This window comes from Gymnoscopelus braueri, assembly GCF_963280865.1.
Source record: "Gymnoscopelus braueri genome assembly, chromosome: 24".
Lineage (NCBI taxonomy): Eukaryota > Metazoa > Chordata > Actinopteri > Myctophiformes > Myctophidae > Gymnoscopelus > Gymnoscopelus braueri.
Window position 1 is genome coordinate 14,982,291 of NC_137626.1, and position 23,097 is coordinate 15,005,387.

Below are 23,097 nucleotides of genomic sequence, written 5' to 3' on the forward strand. Positions count from 1 at the left end.
AGAACCCGACGGGGCAGATGACGTCAGCAGCCCCCATCTTCCCCTTGAATCCCCTCGCTCAATGTTTTTCCAAATGGAAAGCTTGCGAACCGAATCCTTGGGTACTACGTACCGTACTAAAAGGATACAGGTTGCAATTCTCGAGCATACCTCCACTAACAACCAAAGTTGTGTTCTCCCGAGCGTCAGGCCGAGCGGCCATAACGCTGAGGGAAGAGGTTCTGGCTCTCCTGAGCAAGGGTGCAATCAGGGGATTATCTCCGGATCAGAACCGACTGGGTTTTTATTCCGAGTACTTCCTGGTGAAAAAGAAAGGGGAGGGCGTAAGACCTATTCTGAACCTCAAGGGTTTGAACATGTTTCTGAAGGTTTTCAACTTTCGAATGCTCACAACGGCGACGTTGTTGCAAACGATACGTCAAGGAGATTGGTGGACGAGTATAGACCTCAAGGATGCCTATTTTCACGTCCCAATCTACCCGCCGCACCGCAAGTTCCTGCGCTTTGGCTACGAAGGGAAGGTGTACGAGTACACGGTGCTCCCTTTTGGCATGTCACTGAGCCCCCGGGTGTTCGTGAAATGCACAGAGGCGGCGATAGCTCCGCTGCGTCGGCAGGGTCTGCGTCTGGCGACGTACATAGACGATTGGCTGCTGGCAGCGGAATCGAGGGAACAGGTAGCGCGGCACACGGAGGTGGCCATTGCGCACCTGCAGTCCCTGGGGTTCACAATCAACGCTCAGAAGAGCGTTTTGATTCCATCCCAACAAGCCACCTTCGTGGGGATATCCTTGGATTCCACCACGATGGTGGCGCGCCTGTCCCAGGACAGGATAGCGAGCTTCTTGGCATGTGTGCGCTCCATGCGCCTGGGACGCAAGGTCACGTACAGAACATGCATGCAAGCCGCGGGTGAGTCAGGACCCAAGGTGGGATGGTTCTGCTGGTACCGTGGCCTCTCCCCCTGTTCAGAGACCTTCTGAGACAAGGCGGAGACGAGGTTTACCACGAGCACCCCCAGACTCTGGATCTGTGGGTTTACCCCATGAGAGGTCGAGTCTGACCTCGCAAGGCCTGCCCCCTGCAGTGGTAGCCACTATACAGGGGGCTAGGGCAGATTCTACCAAACGTCAGTACGACGTTAGGTAGAATATGTTTGTGACCTTGTGCCTGGAGCAATCACCTCCGGTGGAGGCTTTTCAGGCCCCTGTGAGAAGCGTTCTGGTCTACCTGCAGGACAGGTTGGACCATGATTTGGCTTTCTCTACCATCAAGGTGTACCTGGCAGCCATCTCCGCTTGCCACGATGGATTCGATGGCCAGTCGGTGGGCGCGCACTGGCTGGTGCGACGGTTTATGACCGGCGCCAGGCGTGCTAGGCCAGTGAACAGATCTTTGTTCCCTAAGTGGGACCTGACTGTGGTGCTGGACACACTGTGTCGCCCCCCCTTTGAGCCTCTTGAAACGTTGGATCTGAAGATCGTGAGTTTCAAAACGGTGCTCCTGGTGGCCCTTTGTCCGGCAAAACGCGTTGGTGACATGCAAGCGCTCTCTGTGAGCGAGGAATGCATGTGGTTTTCAGACGACGGCAAGAGGGTTTTGTTGAAACCCAACTTGACGTTTGTGTCTAAGACGTTACCAGAGATGTGGTAGTCCCTCAACGCTTTGAATACTTCTCCAAGTACAGCACGCTCATCACGGCAGTGGCACACCTGATCCACGTAGCACACACTTTCGCCCTGAAAGACAAGCAAGCGAAGAGAAATGGATGGCCCATGGCCATCATCACAAAGACCTCTCCAGGAGGAGATGGCCTGGTACAAAAGGTCAAAGCAGAACTCATCAACGACGGAACTAAAAATACTTTCTCTCGTCCTGTTACAGAAGTAGTCCTACTTCTGTGTCCAAAGACTGATTCTGTTAATTAGTGTGGGATCTTTGAAGACCCCAAGCGGGGAGTGTTCTACCCCCTACATAGTAGTGGTCATGTTTAATTGATAATTGTGTGAAACAGCACCACCCTGTGGTATATGTGCAGGGTTTCTTATTTTCTTGATCTTCAAGTGACTGCAATTAAGGTACAATATATTACACCTGTGCTGCTCAATCACGGTACAATACACTACACCTTTGCTGCCTGCAGTCAGTAGTCAATGTCTCCAGCTCCAGTGAACATGTTGTTTGTCTCCCCTCTTGCTAAAAGCAACGTCTGTGAGTAACTTGAATGTTTGATTATGTGATAGCAGGTTATGTGATGTTGTGTTTGCATTCATACAAATGTATTTTACAGCAGCTAAAGTGAAATCTGTCTGTAGATTAGCTCTGTTTGTCACATGCTTTCTGTATTGTAATAGTAACTTGAAAATGTCTGTATTGTTGTTACAGTTTCACAAAAATGTACCAGTAAACTTCATAAAGACAACGCCTTCTCTGTGGAGTTTGTTGGGAAATGTTTAGCTGGTGGGCTAGCTGGCATTTGCAGCTAGTGAGGCCTACACACTCGCTCTCAAACATTTCGAGAGCCACATCGTGGGGTGTCATGTCCTGGTCAGAACGGACAATACCACAACGATGTGTTATGTCAACAAACAAGGAGGCTTGGGTTCCCTTGTGTTGGACAAGCTAGCACGCGAGCTGACGCTCTGGAGCGTGCAACGCTTGGCACGGCTGCGCGCCACCCACGTGCCGGGCCACCTGAACACCGGGGCGGACCTGCTGTCCAGAGGGGGGCTCCGGTAAGAGGATTGGTCGCTGTGCCAGAGAGCCGTGGATATGATCTGGGCCCGGTTCGGCCGGGCTCAGGTCGATCTGTTTGCGTCCAGAGAGAACGCGAAGTGCTCACGGTTCTTCTCGATCAGGGCCAAGGACCAGTCCTTGGGAGTAGACGCTCTGGCGCACGAGTGGCCGAGCGGTCTACTTTTTGCCTTTCCGCCCCTGGGTCTGATCCGTCCGACAGTGGAGAGGATCAGGACCCAAGGTGGGATGGTTCTGCTGGTACCGTGGCCTCTCCCCCTGTTCAGAGACCTTCTGAGACAAGGCGGAGACGAGGTTTACCACGAGCACCCCCAGACTCTGGATCTGTGGGTTTACCCCATGAGAGGTCGAGTCTGACCTCGCAAGGCCTGCCCCCTGCAGTGGTAGCCACTATACAGGGGGCTAGGGCAGATTCTACCAAACGTCAGTACGACGTTAGGTGGAATATGTTTGTGACCTTGTGCCTGGAGCAATCACCTCCGGTGGTGGCTTTTCAGGCCCCTGTGAGAAGCGTTCTGGTCTACCTGCAGGACAGGTTGGACCATGATTTGGCTTTCTCTACCATCAAGGTGTACCTGGCAGCCATCTCCGCTTGCCACGATGGATTCTATGGCCAGTCGGTGGGCGCGCACTGGCTGGTGCGACGGTTTATGACCGGCGCCAGGCGTGCTAGGCCAGTGAACAGACCTTTGTTCCCTAAGTGGGACCTGACTGTGTGCTGGACACACTGTGTCGCCCCCCCTTTGAGCCTCTTGAAACGTTGGATCGAAGATCGTGAGTTTCAAAACGGTGCTCCTGGTGGCCCTTTGTCCGGCAAAACGCGTTGGTGACATGCAAGCGCTCTCTGTGAGCGAGGAATGCATGTGGTTTTCAGACGACGGCAAGAGGGTTTTGTTGAAACCCAACTTGACGTTTGTGTCTAAGACCGGCGCGGTTGCCAGGGCCCCAGCGGAACTGGGGGCTTTCCATCCTCCGCCGTTCGCTTCGGCAGAGGATAGACGGTTGCACTGTCTCTGTCCAGTAAGGGCCTTAAGGCTCTACTGTCAGAAGACGGCGGTCGGCCGTGAGTCATCTCAGCTTTTCGTCTCCTTTGGCCGGGGTCAGAGGAAGGCGGTGGCTAGACCGACTCTGTCCAGATGGATCGTGGAGGCGATTCGGTTGGCATATGTGAGTAGCGGTGCCGCTGTCCCGCTGGGACTGAGGGCCCACTCTACTCAGGGTGTTGCTGCATCTTGGGCCCTCTACAGAGGGGTGTCGATGCAGGAGATATGCTCTGCGGCTAACTGGTCGTCTCCCTTGACCTTTGCATCTTTCTACAGCCTGGACGTGGCGGCATCTGAGATGCCGCGCACGATCTTGGGTGTAGCGGCTGGCTCAAGTTAGGTGAACACAGACATGTGTGACTGCATGTGGTTTCTTCCTACTGGTGAGCAGCAGCTGGTTCAGGTCAGGGGATGCGAGGCATGCCTGGGGGCATGTTCTCTCTCACTGCCTGGCTGGCCTTTTCGGCCTTCAAGGTTAGGAACACAGACATGCCTGGTGGCATGTGGTTTCCTCCTACTTGTAGGCAGCAGCCGGTTCAGGGGGAATGCGAGCCATGCCTGGGGGCATGTTTCTCTTTCCCTGCCTGGCTGACCTTCCAAGCCCTCTCTAGACCAGCTAGGCATGGTCTGGGAGGAGGAGGCCTTGGTTTCTCTGTCACAGGCCGGTCAGACCGGGGGTCTGGTCGGGCTGGTGACTAGGGACAGGACTTATGTCTGTCAAGATCTTACCATAAATCCTTTTACATCCTGACCCGAAGGGTCGGGGTTGCCTGGGGGCCATGGTCTTGCCGGGGGCAGGGTTGGTAAACATGGGTTCCACCGGGGGACGTTTATGTGTCCCATAGTAAGTACCTTACTGCAGCTTACGCAATAATAACCCAGGGTTACGTATGTAACCCCGGTTTTATTAGTAACGTAAGTAAGGTACTTACGTTTTTAACCCCCTCTGTGCGCAGTGTGGCGTGCAGAGTGGAAGGTTTCAGAGGACGAGCTCATATGACGCAGTGGTATTTATACCACAACCGGTCGCCGGTGTTTTGCGTCACACGACCCTATCCAATAGGAAATTGTATTCGGGAGTCTTTGTGTGCTCTGTGTGATCGCCAGGGGGCGATGATATCCCATAGTAAGTACCTTACTTACGTTACTAATAAAACCGGGGTTACATACGTAACCCTGGGTTTTACAAGGTAAGGTATCACAAGTATAAAATACAATGTATTAAAATATTTTGAAAATAACAGATCTACAAGCTCACAACGTGTCACATCACTTGTGAGCTTGTAGATCGGCTATTTTCAAATAGCAGTACTTGAGTACATGTACTTTACTTAGTTACTTTCCACCACTGTCAGCACTAGATTAATTACTTACTCATCTTCTGCAAAGATGAGAAAGAGAACACATTGTTCCATAGGCCCACATTGTCTTGGTTTCAAAGAGCATGGTGGTAAATATGAACTTTTGCCCCAAAGTTTTTATATTCCATAATGTCCCACATCTGTGTTGTTTACTTTTACTCGTGCATGGGGAACGTAGGCTTGATGCACGTTAGTCAAGGGGCCCCCAGAAATCTGTTTCCTTTCAAAACGATGCGCATTTCAAAATAAGAGTTTTTTTAATCTAATCTTGTATGTAATGTGTAGTGTATATAGATGTATTGATATTGTTTTTGTTTGTTTATGTTGTTTGTGTTTGTATTGTATTGTGATTTCATATCAATACAAATTTTTCCAAAAAAATAAAAATAAACTGACGTTTAAAATTTAGCAGCATAGCAGGACAGATCTGGGATCGTTTTGACGGAGATCATACCTCTCCTATACGACCACCCGTGGCTGCTGCCATTACGCAGAGACATGCTGACACAGGCAGGGGGGCTAGATATTCTGTCCTCGACCGGAGAGTCTAGCTCTTTGGGCTTGGCCCGTCAGTGGATGAATCTGATTACCGAGGGGCTGCCTCAGAACGTCATCTCTACCATACAGTTTGCCAGAGCCCCGTCCACGCGTAACAACTATGATGGGAAATGGCACAAGTTTGAATTAAGGTGCGAGGAAACTGGCACCATACCGTTCCAGGCTCCTGTGGCTGTCATTTTGTCCTTTCTACAGGACCTCATGGACAGGGGTAGGGCTTTTTCCGCAATAAAAGTCTACCTGTCAGCCATATCGGCCTGCCATATTGGCTTGATTGGAGAGACAGTGGGTCAGCACCACCTAGTATGTCGGTTCACAAGAGGGGCCAGACGTCTCTTACCAGTATCTAAGTCCCTGGTACCATCATTGTCACAGTTTGGGCCTGTCCTCCCCCCCCCCCCCCCCGCTTGTGTTCCTTGATTGTGTGACTGAAACCGCCTGTGCGCCCAGCTGCGAGCTGTTGGCCTAATGACTGCTTGGGTGGATGACCTGCCAGCCGTCTACATCGACGATCGGCCTGTGCCCTCTCCACCCTCGTCAGCCGACGACCTGCCAGTGCCATCGCCAGCCGTTCATATCGACGACCTGCCTGTGCCCTCTGCTCGTTCCTGCTGTGCGGTACTCTACTGCTGCCCCCCCCCCCCCACCTTCCTCGGGTTCCTCTGCCCTCTGCTCCCCTCCCGTGTGAGCGCTCGCAGGCCTATACCCTCGCCTTCGCCGTGGTCAACGCCAGGGGCCCCTGCGTGGTGGGCTGGCTCTTGGTGGAGGTGGTTGCCTGGGCTAGTGTTTGCAGTACCCCGTGGCCCAGTGACTTCGAACGCCTGGCTGCTTTTGCCCTCTGCGCCACATAGTGCCAGAGCCCTGGCAGTCCCCCCCCCCCCCCCCCCCCCCCCGAGGATCTCCGTCCCTGAGTGGCCCGTTTTGTTGCCCCCTGTCCCTGTCCTGGGACGACTGGAGGCCGCGGTGAGGGGGTACCGTCACAGTTTGGGCCTGTCCTCTGCTCGGCCCTCCCCCCCTTGTGTTCCTTGATTGTGTGACTGAATCCGCCTGTGCGCCCAGCTGCGAGCTGTTGGCCTAATGACTGCTTGAGTATTTAATGAACTTCCTATATTTTGCCCGGTGCGGTTTTATAACCTTATGTCACGACGCCGAGTGGCCCTGTGTTTGCTGTCTGTGTTCTTCCTGTGTTCCGGGTCACTGTTTAATTCCCTCTATGCGAGGTGTACCTGTGTTGCTCTTTTGCCAAGTAAAGTATTATAATTTCTACAACTCCTGTGTCCGCCTCCTGCATCCTTTCCGTGTTTACTAGTGCGCACCGTGACAATCATGGGACCTGGGCCTGGTATTGGATTCCCTGTCTCGGTCACCCTTCAAACCGCTGAGTCAGATTGACATGTAACATCTGTCACTCAAGACTGCGCTACTGATGGCTTTAGTGTCTACTAAAAGGATCAATGATCTTCACGCGCTGTCAGCACATGAGAGGTGCACGCAGTTTAGTGAAGGAGCAACAAGGGTGGTGGTTAAACCCAGACCTGGATTTGTACCTAAGAACCCCTTGGTACCCATTGTCCCTGTGGCCTTGGTGGCGTTTCATCCGCCCCCCTTTGGGTCGCAGGAGGATGAACGATTACACTTTCTCTGCCCGGTACGGGCTCTGAAGATGTACATTGAAAGATCAAAGACTTCTAGGAAGTCGGATCATCTTTAGAGGAGTCTCCATTCAGGACATCTGTGATGCGGCCAGCTGGGCTTCGCCCTTGACCTTTGCCAGGTTCTACAGTTTGGACATAACTGCGCCTCCAGTGGCGCATACGGTCCTCAAAGTAGCTTCCAGGCATGAGGCAGAACCATAGGCTGTGATCAATGTCTCCCATAGCGAGACATCGAAGTGAAATATAGAATATAGAATCGTAACCCCGGTTCTATGATATATTGAGCGAGATGTCTTGCCAAGACACCCTTCTTGTTAGACACGAGAAGAAAAGAGTGTTATCTTGAAAGTGGTGAAAACTGACACGCCCCGACATATAATACTGAGGAGGGCGGGACCTTTGTTAGGGACGCATCAGAGTCCAGCCAATAGGAATTGCCTGGAAGTGTATAAAGTAATGCTTCTTTGTTCACGCCAGAGGGCGCTCTCCCATAGCGAGACATCTCTCTCAATATATCATAGATCCAGGGTTACAATAGTAACCTTGTTCTTGTATTCTTGTATTTGTTTTACTGAGTATACGGTTAGAAATAAGTTTAGGGTTAGTTGTAGTTTTACTGAAGTTACGTTTTGGAATAAGGTTAGGTTTAGGCATAGTTTACTGAGGTTACGTTTAGGAATAGCAAATTAATACCACCGGATTTGCCCTAGGGCAAGTGTGTTTTGGGGCGAGTGTTTTGGTATTTGTCTGTAGTGGGCAACTGCGCGTGCATCCGCAATAATGCTATCAGGATCAGATTATTAGATATTATCAGATATTATAAGTATATTGGGCTTAGTACCAAAGAAGTTTTACTCTGGGAAGGTGAAATCAGACTCCTCCATTCATTGACCCAAGTTTATATATTTGTTGGCCAAAGACCTTTTGTAATTTTCAAGGTTTCTTTATTATTACATCTATTGTTACATATACATGAGAGTAAATGTAAATGTCATAAACTCTTCACAAAAAGTTCAGAAACTTAACTTCAGTTGATTATTTCTCCTCTTCAATAATACCAATTGGCATTGTATTTTATATATTTTTTATTGTTGATTAGTGACCTTTACAACTAGGTATAACTTGTAATAATTGTGCTATCGTTGAATGAGCAAGAAATAAATAATATCTTGTGGCCACGAGGCCACAACATAGTATTTTGAGGGAACGAGTTGGTGCACGGTTGGTGCAATTGATACAGTAGCCAGGCGCACAACGGCACAACATTCAGAGGCTCCCTCTCTCCTAATTCTTAACGAATCTGTGATTTTAATTTTCCTATAATCAGCAGAAGTGAGAGTGTCAATTTCTTGTGTCAATTGTGTTAATATAAGATGATAGTATATTCAAAGAAGACAATGATTTGTGTTGTGTGTCACGTGCAATGCCATTTGCTTGGCCTGTGACTGGCCTATTAGTCCGGCAGCCCCTGAGTTGGGATTGAGAAATGTGGTGTATATATTTGTTGTTATTGGTCCAACATACTGTTTATATCTGTCTGTCTACATACATTTATGAAACCACCTGCTGACCAGCTGTCAGCATTGGGCAAAAAATATATATATAGAGGACAGATCGAGGACATACGCGATATGTTCTATGTATATGGAGCTGAAGATGTGTTTCTCAGATCACAAAAAGTTAATATTGTAACACTAAAGGAGAAGATTTTTGATAAGGTCAAACTTGCGTACATATCGACAAATTAAACATGATTATCACACCGAAAACTATGTTTTATTTAACCTACCAAAGAAAAGAAGATCACTCTGTGCTCAGATTAGAGGTGGTATACTGCCACTTTACATTGAAACAGGTCGCTATGTTGGGTTGGATGAAGAAGATCGAATCTGCCAAATGTGTGATCTAAATGAAATAGAAAATGAGTATCATTTTGTTTTGTATTGTCCTTTTTATTGTAGGGTCCGTAAAGAGTTGTTTAATAATGTTAACTATGCTGATATGTTGGACATCAATGACTCACAACTTATTAACTGCTTATTTGAAAAAGATGTATTTAAACTGGCAAACTACCTGGAGAAAGCCTGGGATATGAGGAAAAAAGCATTGTACAGCCAGTAGGAGACATGTAATTCATGTTATGTTTTGTTTTGTTTTGTTCGGTCGGTAATTGTTGTATATGATCAGCAATACCAGTAACCAGTATATGAAACTATTTTTGTGAATGAAAAGGTGTCATATAATCCCATGAGGGATGGGCCACGAGGTGGCATGACACTTAAATAAAAATAATTCATTCATTCATATAGGTGGGTATATGTGACCATACCTCTTTATTACAAAAATAAACTAATTGGACACAGAAATGTAGTTTTACATTTACTTTTCATATTGAAATGTAATCTAGGCCTATTCTATGAAAATCAACTTGGTTGCTAAAAAATATTCTATTTTTGTAATAGAGAGGTAAGGTCACATATACCCACCAATAAAAATGTTTTTGCCCAATTAGTCCAGGGGCCAACACTGATATTTTCACAAATTGGTACCACCTAAGGTGACCGTAAAGTTTTTGTATTTTTGTCTTCCTACATGTCTCTAGTTTATATTTTGGTATGATAGCCCTTCCAATCTTGTAGCTTAATGGCAGTTATCACTACCTACCGGCTAATGTATCCGGTAGGAGACACAAAGTAGAATATTTGTGTCTCCTACCCCGGGCATCAAATTATTGCGACAAAAAACAAAATATATCCATGTATTCAAGGCTTCATGGGGTGTGCAATTGATAACTTCTCAGATTTTTGGTGTTTGCAAAAAGACAGACAGAAAAGTTGACCCTCCTTCGATCTAGAGTGGTCATAGCTGAATGGGTAGAGAGTCCCCCTGGAAAACTTAAAGGAGGAGTTCACCCAAAAATTTTTTTATTTTCTATCAATTGCACACACCATGAAGCCTTGAATACATGGATATATTTTGTTTTTTGTCGCAATAATTTGATGCCCGGGGTAGGATATTCTACTTTGTGTCTCCTACCGGATACATTAGCCGGTAGGTAGTGATAACTGCCATTAAGCTACAAGATTGGAAGGGCTATCATACCAAAATATAAACTAGAGACATGTAGGAAGACAAAAATAATGTTGAGAATTTGAGCCTATCACCTGCTTAGCTTTCCAAAAGTGCTTCTAGTCAGACGCTGCAGGAGGAGGGGGAAAGATGTTCACTTCAATGCTGTAGCAGGCCATTTTGTTGTAGATATGGTCTCCTCCCTCTATTCAATTATTCTACTTTGATACAAATGTAAACAATAGACATAGCCTCCTACCTTTATTAACTGGTGTGCTGTGGTTATAGAAAAACGCCGATCAATCGACATTGTATTTGTCTTTGATAAGCTTAACTGGACACTGTACACCCAACGTTTGCTTCATAAGCTCTAGCCTTTGATTGCCTTTCAATAAAAACATATTTGATAGACATTATTATCACCCACATGTTACTGATTATACAGAATGATATATTATTGTAATCCATAAATTATTTCCTGCGCAATGGATGAATTATGTTGCGGTGAAAACTCTTCAGCCACACTGAATAGCTTGGACACTATACCAACATTTGCTTCATATTCTCTACCCTTTCATTGCTTTTGAATAAAAACATATTTGTTCGACATAATTACCACCCAGATGTTACTGATTATAGAGAATGTTATATTATAATCATTTATTTCCTGCCTAATGGATTAATGAAACTATAGGTTACTACCGTAACCCCGGTTCTATGAAATACTAAGCGAGAGGTCTCGCTATGGGAGAGCTCCCCCTGGCGTGAACACAGAAGCATTAATTTTCTTGATACACTTCCAGACAATAATCGTTGGCTGAATTCTGATTCGCTCCCCTGACCGGAGGTCCCGCCCTCCGTTCTATATAATCAGGGGGCGGATCTTAACTCATTCCTTCAGAATAAGACTGTCCTCTTCTCGTCTGCCTTTAACAAGAAGGGGGTCTTTTCGAGACCTCTCGCTTTGTATTTCATAGAACTGGGGTTACGCTAGTAACCTATAGTTCTATATTCAATACTTTGCTTCAAGGTCTCGCTATGGGAGAGATTTCATAAACTCCCTGATTATAATCCCGAAGTTTCGAGTTGCCAGCCCAAAGCATGCCTAATGCCTGGAAGTGACACCTAGGACCGTATGCGCCACTGGGGGCGCAGTTACGTCCAAGCTGTAGAACCTAGCAAAGGTTAAGGGCGAAGCCCAGCTGGCTGCATCACAGATGTCCTGAATAGAGACACCTCTAAACAGAGCCCAGGATGCCACCATACCCCTCGTGGAGTGTGCCCTCAGACCCACTGGGGGCAACGTACCACTACTGGAGTAGGCCAACTGAATGGCCTGCACAACCCAGTGGGAAAGTGTTTGTTTCGAGACAGGTTTACCACGCATGCGTGGCGCCCAAGCCACAAACAACTGGTCCGACTTCATCGAAGTCCTTGATCTGTTTACATAACACTCTCAGTGCCCTTACCGGGCAGAGACAGTGCAGTCTCTCATCCTCCTGTGACAAGAACGGGGTGGATGAAACGTCACCAAGTTCACAGGGACACTAGGCGCAAGCGGGTTCTTGGGGATAAAACCAGGTCTGGTTTTAATTACCACCCGGCTGTCGCCATCACTAAACTGCAGACACTCACCATGTGTTGACAAGGCGTGAAGGTCACTGATTCTCTTAGTGGAAACTAAGGCCATCAGTAAGGCAGTTTTGAGCGCCAGATGCTTCATGCTAATCTGGAGCATCGGTTCAAACGGCGCCTTAGACAGGGCGTCCAGCACTAGACCCAGGCCCCAGGAGGGCACCAGGGACTTGGATACTGGCAAGATACGTCTTGCCCCTTTCATGAACCGACATACTAGGCGGTGCTGAGCCACCGTGTCTCCACGTATGCCAATGTGACATGTCGAAATGGCTGCCAGATAGACTTCTAAAGTGGAGAAGGCCCTGCCCTTGTCCATTAAGTCCTGTAGAAAGGACAGAATGACCGTCAAGGGGGCCTGATAAGGTATAGTGTGAGTCTCTTCACACCATTGCTCGAACCTGCACCATTTCCAGTCATAGAGTCTACTAGTAGTCGGGGCTCTGGCACGCTGTATAGTCAAGATGACACGCTGAGGCAACCCTTCGGTGCCCAGGTTAATCCTTTCACGGGCCAAGCCCAGAGAGCCAGGCTCTCCAGGTGTAGGCAAAGGACCCGCCCCCTGCCGGCTTTAGCATGAGCTTGCGTAAAGGCAGCCCCCGGGGGCGAACGTCCCCGGGGGGAAAAAAAACGTTCAGAACCCAAGATATTATGAAGATTTGCTGCTCCATTCACTTCTTGTTTTACTTATTACTTAAAAAGGCTGTATCTCGGCTCCTGTGTACTTTTTTTTTTACTATGTATTTTTGGCCCAGACATGTTATTTTCAAAGGCAGACAATTAATGTCGACTAGGTCGTGATGACCTCGTTGACATTTGTGAAACCACACAGTGCAACCCTCAGTGATTAGCAACCACCAGGGGATCGATCATACTGCAGATGAATATTCTGTGACTACTTGAAAATCTAAGAAATTGAAAAATCTCTGGCACTGGGACAACACAGCCAGAAATAAGTCTGGCACTGAATGAGTTAAAGTATTTGGGAAATATTCTGTATCTTGGCTCCTGTGTTTTACTATGTATTTTTGGCGAGACATGCTATTTTCAATGGCGTATAACAAGCGAACGGGAGGTCGCGGAAGCACAGTGAAACCCTCCGTGATTAGCAACCATCAGGGGATCGATCATACTGGATATAAATATTCTGTGACTACTTGAAAAGATAAGAAAATCGTTAAAAATGCTGGCAGAGGCTGCAGCCTGTTTTAGAAAACCCCTGGCAGTGAATGTGTTAACATTTACATTTTGTAAAGTTTGAATGTGCAAAGTCCTAGCCGCCTGGCCTGGTGGTGGAGCACATGCACATGGGATGAACTGCAGGAGGTGGCGTCGTCCACCGTCACCCCCGTCTTCAGGGCAGCTATTGCTGCTGCCGCTTCCCGTGTTCGCTCTTATGGGTGGCTTTGCAACCCTGCTCCTGGGGCGGGCCCCTGGGGCCTCTCGGCGAACGGAGGCAGTGGATCAGGTCCCTGGTAGTTGCCCTGGCCTCTGTGGCCTCCAGGCCTGCTGGCAGGGACGGCAGGTGACATTGAGTGCCACGGCCTGGGGTCGGGGCTCGTCGATTTGCAGGTGTGGTGAAATGTGATGTCTTCCTGGGGATGGAGGCCCTCAAGGCCTCTCCCTGCTCCTGCTTCGACTTCCAGTTGGCCGCCAGGGCGGCGATGGCGTCCCCAAACAGACCCTCCTGCTCCGCGGGTTGGTCCATGACGCCGATCCGTTCCGTCTCGGGGAGGCGGGAGAGGTCTAGCCACCTGGCTCTTTCCGTGGTGACGGGGAACGCCATGGCGCCGAACGTAAGGGGAATAAAGTCCTTTGCCCTGGCCCCCCCTATGCCGTCGAGGAGGGAGGCCTGCGGTGCGGCCCTTTCTTCTGGACGGGGCCAAACCACGCCCGAGCGTTCTGCCGCTCGGTGGAGTAGCTTGTGCACGCTAGCTTTGTCGAGCTCTAGGCCCGGCTCAGCCGACGGGAGCAGCTTCGTGGTGTTTGACGAGTGGACGCTGTGTGGACGGAATGGAGGTCCTGCTGTAGGAGGGGGAAATTACGTTGTCCTCCTCGTCCTCCTCTGGAGAATCGAAGGAGACTTGGGTGTCTCCGTCATATTCGTCCATGGCTTCGTCCTCGTATGGGTCGAAGATGCGCTAAAGCATATCCTCCTCGTTCAGCGGATCGGCCATCTCCATTGTACATTCCCAACTCAGGGCCGGGGATGGAGCGCGGAACAGAATTCCTACCCCTCGAGTAGCCCCCGCTTCACGTGGGTGTGGCCCAGACAAATCACACACTGGGTGTGCTTGTTGGTGCCCGGCATCGCATCTTTCACAATGCTTCCGCGGGGGGGTGGCGGCGTTGGATCGGGTCCTACACCTGGTCCCGGACGCCATGCTCTTAGCTCGGCCTCTAGGGCTTTGACTAAGGCGTGGGTGGGAAGTGAGGTCGGCTCTGGGCCTCGACTCACTCTGCTGGGTAAACTCTGAGGAAGGCTCCTGCTAACCACGAGTTTCCCGTCGAGCTAGCTTTGGTAGCTGCAACATGTGGAATCAAGATTAGCCTCGGGCTATCGCACGTTAGTCATTCGCTAGCTTTCCGTGCTAACGAGCGCTACTAGGCTAAGCTGGAGTTAGCAAGCTAACTTGTTAGCGATCGAAGCTAACACGTAATAAAGAGCCTGAAGCTACTAGCTCAGGAATATTACGGAAAGAACCATGTGTTTTAGCACTTACGGAAGTCAGAATCACCTGGATTTGTTAGCGTCTCGCAGTCACAGAAGACGATCCTGGTCTGCTGAAACTTAGTTAAGCTAACAAACCTTCGGCGAAACTGAGGAAACGCTCTGCTTTCAGACGAGAAGAGGGAATGAAGGAATGAGTTAAGATCCTTCCCCTGATTATAAAGGACGGAGGGCGGGACCTCCGGTCAGGGGAGCGAATCAGAATCCAACCAACGATATTATCTGGAAGTGTATCAAGAAATGCTTCTGTGTTCACGCCAGGGGGCGCACTCCCATAGCGAGACCTCGAGGCGGAGTATTGAATAAAGTACTGAACGGAGCGAATGGCATCACGCGCAACACAAATCATTGTCTTCTTTGTACAGTGTATAGCTGTTTTATCTTTCACCATCTGTATCTTTCTAATTCAATGTAGTCAAAGTGGAAGTACTGTAAAACTACACCGCCTGATCTCTGATGAGAAACGCCATCCCAATGGAGACAGTGAGCATTATTTATTTACCTTTTATATTATGACTAAGGGATCAATGAAGTCAATGTTAATGTGAATCAATGGATGACAGAGTGAAGACATGTGACCAGGAGGGAACTGTGTTGTCCTCAGTAGAGATCCTGAACGCAATGGAGCAACTTACTGAAAATCCAGATGAGGCTTGTCCAGGTAACAATGACATTTGAAAATATGATTAATTAGGTTATATTATGTTTTAATTTCTAGTGACATTATTGCGACACATTATTATCAGAAAGAGTTCGCTTAATTTCAGGAGCAGTTAAATGTCATATTAAAAAATGCTATCTACATAAATCACCTGAATTCATATAATTCATATGTGTTTATAAAGTCTGTAGGGTGTATTTTGTTTGCCAATAAGTTGTTTTTATTTTTGTTAGTCATGTAAAGCTGTAATTATTGCATTTACTTTATCTCTCTGAGAGTTTGTAACATTGAATGGGATACTTTTACACTCAGAGTTTTATTAACACAGGTCCTTCAGTGGTACCTGCAGTTCCTCCAGCTCAAGTCAAAGCCCAGAGTGGAGGCATAGTGATGTCTCCTACCATCTCTGGTCACATTGGTGGTTCTGTTAACATCAACATCACTGTCAACTCCACAGACAGAGACAGAGGTACATATTTGTTACCAGGCAAATGTGGTATTTCTACCGTTAAGATATGAATGTCATTCTACCTAGATAATGACAGTAGTCCTACTGCATGAATGTCATGCTCCCTCACAGAGCCCACTTCATTATTCTCTTCTCGTTATGCAGGATTTGAACTTCCATCTGAAGACTCGGCTAACAATCCTGCTGAGAGCAGTAAGAAAGTCTTTATTTACTGCTTTATTATAACAATATCACAAAGTGATGGCAACACAAGATACATTTGAAAAACCATACAATAAACAATGCTGTTATTACTAGCACCAGCCTTTGTTCAGTGACCCTTTTAACCAATTGAACCCTCTTATAAGATGAACATTCGGCAAAAATAACCAATCTAGAACCTCACACCGTGTTACAGCGTCAACACCGTGATGCGTTGTGAGTTCGTATATATTTTCAGAGAATATATTTAGTTTAGACCTTGGGAATACGGTGAACTAAATACAAGGCCCATATGAATATGGTCAACTAAGTAAGTAGAGTTTAGTGGTTAACTTGAGAATCACCAACCCTTCTCCACAATTACCATAACATGCCCTTAATGATGTCCTTTACTCTTTGGTCCTTTAGAACCCCTTGCTGCTGTGTATCAAGAACGGTTTAAGTCTAATCTGAGGAAGAAGTATCAGGTTTTGTGCAAAAAACAAGGGAAAAAAACACTTCTGAATGACGTTTTCTCAGAGATCTACATCACAGAAGGTGGGAGTGGCGAGGTCAATAAAGAACATGAGGTCAGACAGATTGCACCAGCATCCATGCAACCAGCAATACCAGAAAAGATAATCAGCTTTGAGGACCTGTTTAAAACATTACCTGGAGAAGATGACCCAATAAGAACAGTGATGACGAAGGGAGTGGCTGGCATCGGTAAAACAGTCTTAGCAAATAAGTACGCTCTGGACTGGACAGAAGACAAAGCCAACCAAAATGTCCACTCCATGTTTCCATTCTCTTTCCGGGAGCTGAATAGGAAGAAGGACACAGTTTTCAGCATGTTGGGGCTTCTTCATCATTACTTTCCTGTAACCGAGGAAGCAGAAATCTGCAGCTCTGACGGGTCCGGAGTTGTGTTCATCTTTGATGGATTAGATGAATGTCGGATTCCTTTAGACTTCGAGAACAATGAAATCTTGACCGATGTCACAAAGCCAGCGTCCGTGGGCGCACTGCTAACAAACCTCATCAAGGGAGACCTGCTACCCTCTGCTCACATCTGGGTAACCACTCGACCTGCAGCGGCCGATCAGATACCTATTGATTATGTTGACAGGATGACAGAGGTGAGAGGCTTCACTGATGCTCAGAAGGAAGAGTATTTCATGAAGAGATTCATTGATAAGGATGTGGCCAAAACAATCTACTCACAAATCAAGAAATCACAAAGCCTCCACATCTTGTGTCACATCCCAGTCTTCTGTTCCATCATTGCTGCTGTTCTGGAGAATGTGTTAAGAAAAGGAGAACAGGATGAGAAAGGAGCAATACCAAAGTCCCTGACTGCAATGTTCATCCACTTCCTGGTTGATCTGTCCAAAAAGAATGATAGAAAGTATACCGACAGCACTCAGACGCTTTCTGATAGGAATCCACAGAATAGTGATGTAATTCTGTCTCTGGGAAAACTGGCTTTTGACCAGCTGGAAAATGGCAACCTGATCTTCACTGACGAAGACCTGAAAAAGTATGGCATTGATATCAGAGATGCTGCTGTGTGCTCAGGAGTTTTCACACAGATCTTGAAAGAGGAGTATGGGTTGTACGAGGACCAGACGTTCTGCTTTGTCCATCTGAGTGTTCAAGAGTTTCTGGCTGCTCTTTATGCCTATGTGTCATTCATCAACAATGGTGACAACGTACTGTCAACCTTCAAGTTGTCAAAGCTATTTAGAGGCAAGGAAGATAACTTCTACCAGAGTGCTATAGACAAGGCCTTAGATAGTCCCAAAGGACACCTGGACTTGTTCCTCCGTTTTCTGCTTGGCCTCTCATTGGAGACCCATCAGACTCTCTTACGACGACTGCTTGATGTGAAGACAGGAAATAGGTCTAAGGCCAATAAGAAGGCAATTGAGTACATCAAGAAGAAGATCAGGAAGAATCCCTCTCAAGAGAGAAGCATCAATCTGTTCCACTGTCTGAATGAGCTGAATGACCATTATCTAGTGGAGGAGCTCCAACAGTCCCTGAGTTCAGGAAGTCTCTCCACAGACAAGCTCTCCCCTGCTCAGTGGTCAGCTCTGGTCTTCATCTTGCTGTCATCAGAAAAGGAACTGGACGTGTTTGACCTGAAGAAATACTCTGCTTCAAAGGAGTGTCTTCTGAGGCTCTTGCCAGTGGTCAAATCCTCCAACAGAGCCCAGTAGGTGCACTGGTAATAACAGTTTAGATTCAAGATTATGTTATTTTATTTTAATAGAAAAATAAAATACAACAATCATTTATTTTTTTCTTCAGGCTGAGTGGCTGTAACCTTTCAGAGAGATGTTGTAAGGAGTTATCGTCAGTTCTCAGCTCCAGCTTTAGTTTGAGAGAAATTGACCTCAGTAACAACGATCTACAGGATAAAGGAGTGGATCTGCTCTCTGCTGGACTAACGAGTAAACACTGTAAACTTGAGACTCTCAGGTCAGTAGGTGCACTGATAATAAATGACACTAGATTCAATATTATGTGATCTTATTTTAATATTAAATAAAGTATAATAATCATACATCTTTTTCTTTAGGCTGAGTGGCTGTAACCTCTCAGAGACATGCTGCAATGAGTTATCGTCAGTTCTCAGCTCCAGCTGTAGTTTGAGAGAAATTGACCTCAGTAACAATGATCTACGGGATAGAGGAGTGGACCTGCTCTCTGCTGGACTGACAAGTAAACACTGTAAACTTGAGACTCTCAGGTCAGTAAGCACCGATAATAACTGGTAATAGATTCAATATTATGTGATCTTATTTTTTATTATAAAACAAAGTATAATAATCATAGATTTATTTTCTTCAGGCTGAGTGGCTGTAACCTCTCAGAGACATGCTGCAATGAGATATCGTCAGTTCTCGGCTCCAGCTGCAGTTTGAGAGAAATTGACCTCAGTAACAATGATCTACAGGATAGAGGAGTGGACCTGCTCTCTGCTGGACTGATGAGTAAACACTGTAAACTGGAGACTCTCGGGTCAGTAAGGACTGATAATAACTGGTAATAGATTCAATATTATGTGATCTTATTTTAATTTAAAATAAAGTACAATAATCATAGATTTCTTTTCTTCAGGCTGAGTGGGTGTAACCTCTCGGAGACATGTTGCAATGAGTTATCGTCAGTTCTCAGCTCCAGCTGTAGTTTGAGAGAAATTGACCTCAGTAACAATGATCTACAGGATAGAGGAGTGGATTTGCTCTCTGCTGGACTGGCGAGTAAGCACTGTATACTGCAGACTCTCAGGTCAGTATGCCGGACCCTGTTCCAGAAGTGAACATTTAAATCCTTGTTTAAATACATGGGGAGTTTACCCTGACAACTGTTTCAACCCAACCGTGTCAGTGTAGTAGGAGAGTTGAAAATCACCAGCATACTGATATACTGGGGTAAAGTAGAAGAACAATTTGCACCAACAGTCACCTGCCTGCTTGGATCAGGTCTACTGGCCCTGAGTTGCTTGTCTATTGTCTATAGACCTCTCAAAAATGTATATAGTTTAGGCTTGTATGAATGAATGAATAAATTAATGAAAAGAAACATTTATTTTGGGACACTGATTTCATAGACATTCTGCTACATCACGTTCTGTTTACAGGGTATCAAGTGTATTTAATTGACTAGCTTACAAGTGTCAAAGCTCCATTCACTCCATTTGCAAGTAAAACAAAAGATAGTACCTTAAGGCAGTCAATAGCAAAACCACTCTTTGGTCACACACTAAACATTTCCCAGTTTTTATTTGATGTGACATTTGAGAAGTATCTGTCCTTCTCTTCCCCATTTAAATTCCTGTGTACCTTCTTGACTTACTGGCAGCACAAGGCATTTGGTGCTGATGTTCCAGCGGTTTGTAAGATTAGCGACAGACAGACACTCTTCTGGAAGACTCACCTCAGAATCGTGATGCAAAAATAATATAACCACTGTCTACAGCTGCACTTATACTTGAACACACACACACACACACACACACACACACACACACACACACACACACACACACACACACACACACACACACACACACACACACACACACACACACTCTGAGAGGCCTTTCTCACTGTTTTAGAATGCTGTCCTGCACCCACTTCTACAGCAGGTGTGCAGCAACTGAGAGAGAAAAAACAAGACTATAAAGTTTGACTTTTACACATCAAAGGACTGACACTGAACTGATCAAGATATACACTTCTTAAGTTTTAACATAGCAAGGAATCCTGAATGAAATAATTATTTGTTGCAGGAAAGACAATGCAATTTATGTACTTTTACTGTAAGTACTTTTTTTCCTCCACTTTGAAACAGAGAAACATTGATGATACACAAGACCCTGGAAACAAAACAGAGCGCGCGCACACGCACACGCACACACACACACACACATACAATAACTTCACTTCATGTTTCATTTCATAATTTCAGTTGTTTAAATAGTATTATGCATACACGTACAGTGTGTGTAAACTGCACTGTATGTGTGTGTATATGAGTAGCTATGTGTATGTATGCGTGTACAGCTGTCTGTGTGTACAGTCATACAGTAGTTAACAGTACGTAACTGTGTGTGTGTGTGTGTGTGTGTGTGTGTGTGTGTGTGTGTGTGTGTGTGTGTGTGTGTGTGTGTGTGTGTGTGTGTTTAGATTGTCAGGCTGTCTGGTCACGGAGAAAGGCTGTTCTTCTCTGGCCTTAGCTCTGATATCCAACCCCTCCCATTTGAAAGTGTTGGACCTTAGCAAAAATCATCCAGGAGACCGAGGAGTGCAGCTGCTGTCTGCTAGACAGAAGGATCCACACTGCATCCTGGGGACTCTCAGGTATGGAGACACTTGATGTCACTCAGGGCTCTATTTTGCAAATTTTAAGTACCAAGTCTTATGACTTAACTTAAGACCTGGAGGCATGGCCAATGCTGTTTGGCTATTTTGAGTGACCAAACAGCATTGGCCACACCTCCAGGTCTTTTTTTTTCTTCACGGAAGTGAACAGTGAACCCCTCCGTGATTAGCAACCATCAGGGGATCGATCATACTAGAGATAAATATTCTGTGACTATTTGAAAATCCTGGCAGTGTGGGCTTTTTGGGCCATTTAGTGAATGGCAGCGACCCTCAAAATAGGGCCCTCAGAGTCCTAGGCCCTATTATACGTGTCTTAACTACCGCCAGGTCTTATTCCTTAATTTGCGCACTGCACCAAGGCGTTACGCGGTAAAACGGCCTTGAATTACTCATGGGTGTGTTTGGGCGTTACTTTAATCAATCCAACCAGAGTATCCGCTGCCAAGTGTTATTTCCAGTGCTATTTTCCGGCGTTAAGCGGTGAGACCAAAATAGAAAGAAACCTCACATTGAATGTTGATGTCTAATTATATGACTGTCTCATGTCCAAAACACATAGATATCTCTCGACAAATCAACAAATATTCACATTCTCAGTTGCTTATTATTAAAGCATCACCCCCTTCTATCTATCTCAGTGCAACAAGTGGACACACATCGCATTTGCTCAATGCTGCTACCGATGCCCAAAATATCTGATCTCCAAGCAAAAAACAGTTGCCGCGTGTGCTGTCACCGGCCGACGTTTTCTTTTTGCTTGGTATATGTCTTATTCCTTAACACATTCACTGCCAGGTATTATTCATCCGCTGGTGCCAGCGTTTTATACCTTGTTTAGACCATCTTTGGAGAGCCGCAGAAGCCACGACGTGCACGCGGATGTAAACAAACAGTGTCTGGGGGGTGGGGGAGGGTCTCGTCTATCCACCAGAGAAAAAACTTTTTACCGCGATCGGCCATTTTGTTTCTATCGCCCGTTAAAAATGGCTCGTTATCACCAAAAAAAAGGAAATCAGAGCTGGATGTGTTCTTCTACAAATCCTAATATAGGAATGGACGGAAGTGACGTTTTTTGGGATGACGTCACATCCGTCCATTCCTTCTATCAGAGTTGAGGGATCCTTTTTTAATTTTTTTGTATACGTGGTTCTACGTCAATGGCGGTCAACGGTTGGATCTGAAAGGACGTAGATCTACGTCCTTGGCAGACAATATGTGTTAAGTGTTTGCGTTCAGCGCAACTTGTATAATAGGGATTGCGCATAAGATGGTGGCGTTATCACTTAATTACCGCATAAGACGTGGATTTAAGATGCACATAACTCTTTGACTGCCAGAAATAAAACATAATTTGCTAAGCCACTGCCAGCGTTCGAGTACACCATCAGTACACCATCACCGTGATGGTATAGTATTGCTTAAAGGTTCTATGACATTCATTTTCACTTTTTTTATTTTTTATGTTTTTTGGGGGGTTTTATGACCTCAATTACACCCAAAAAATCTGAACTTTGAACATTCAGTGGATTTTCTGTGGTCTGGGGTTTTCTGAATAATTAGGCTGAAAAGTAATCTGAGCTTGGCCCTTCGACAGTGAGGTCACAGCCGATTAATCCCGCCCACTCTCCTCCTCGCCCCTCCCCTCCCCTATCCTTTCCTTTGGGGGGGGCGGAGCAGAGGCGATGATTGACAGGCAAAATCCCTCACCAGCGACACCCGCAGGCAAAGATTTCTTTTTTCATTGCAGTTGAAAAGGCTTTAGAAATGTGAGAGAAAAACACCTGCCATGGATCAATGGAGTGGAATTTTTTGTTAAAACTTTCTATACACGTTTGAAGGACCATGACAAAGACTTTTAATGTGTGGTAAAACTGAACGTCATGAAACCTTTAATGTTTAATAGTGTGTAATCATTATCATTTATTGTTTCTATTTTCGAAGAGCAAATAATGACTTTGTCTCTCCCTCACCCCCAGTGTTGACCATGATGGAGTGTGTTGGCTGAAACGAGGTTTAAAGAAGTGTCCAACAAGTAAGTGTGTATTCAGTTTTATTCATTGAATCAAAACAGCACACATCCATGTAC

General features: G+C 46.3%; 1 protein-coding gene across 7 annotated transcripts in view; it reads left to right on the plus strand.

The window, feature by feature from the left end:
* Positions 1-23,097, plus strand: part of LOC308080136 (NACHT, LRR and PYD domains-containing protein 3-like) — a 67,344-nt gene that overhangs the window by 40,374 nt on the left and 3,873 nt on the right. For 5 of the 7 annotated variants that reach the window (XM_080421896.1, XM_080421898.1, XM_080421900.1 and 2 more), the window contains 11 exons: positions 15,222-15,289; positions 15,370-15,467; positions 15,796-15,936; positions 16,081-16,128; positions 16,546-18,334; positions 18,430-18,600; positions 18,701-18,871; positions 18,973-19,143; positions 19,243-19,413; positions 20,814-20,987; positions 22,988-23,043. In XM_080421896.1, coding sequence (XP_080278022.1) covers positions 15,428-15,467; positions 15,796-15,936; positions 16,081-16,128; positions 16,546-18,334; positions 18,430-18,600; positions 18,701-18,871; positions 18,973-19,143; positions 19,243-19,413; positions 20,814-20,987; positions 22,988-23,043 — 2,932 coding nt within the window. In that variant the 5' untranslated portion in view covers positions 15,222-15,289; positions 15,370-15,427. The remainder of the gene's footprint in view (positions 1-15,221; positions 15,290-15,369; positions 15,468-15,795; positions 15,937-16,080; positions 16,129-16,545; positions 18,335-18,429; positions 18,601-18,700; positions 18,872-18,972; positions 19,144-19,242; positions 19,414-20,813; positions 20,988-22,987; positions 23,044-23,097) is intronic. The other 2 variants (XM_080421901.1, XM_080421902.1) reach the window with 2 other exon arrangements.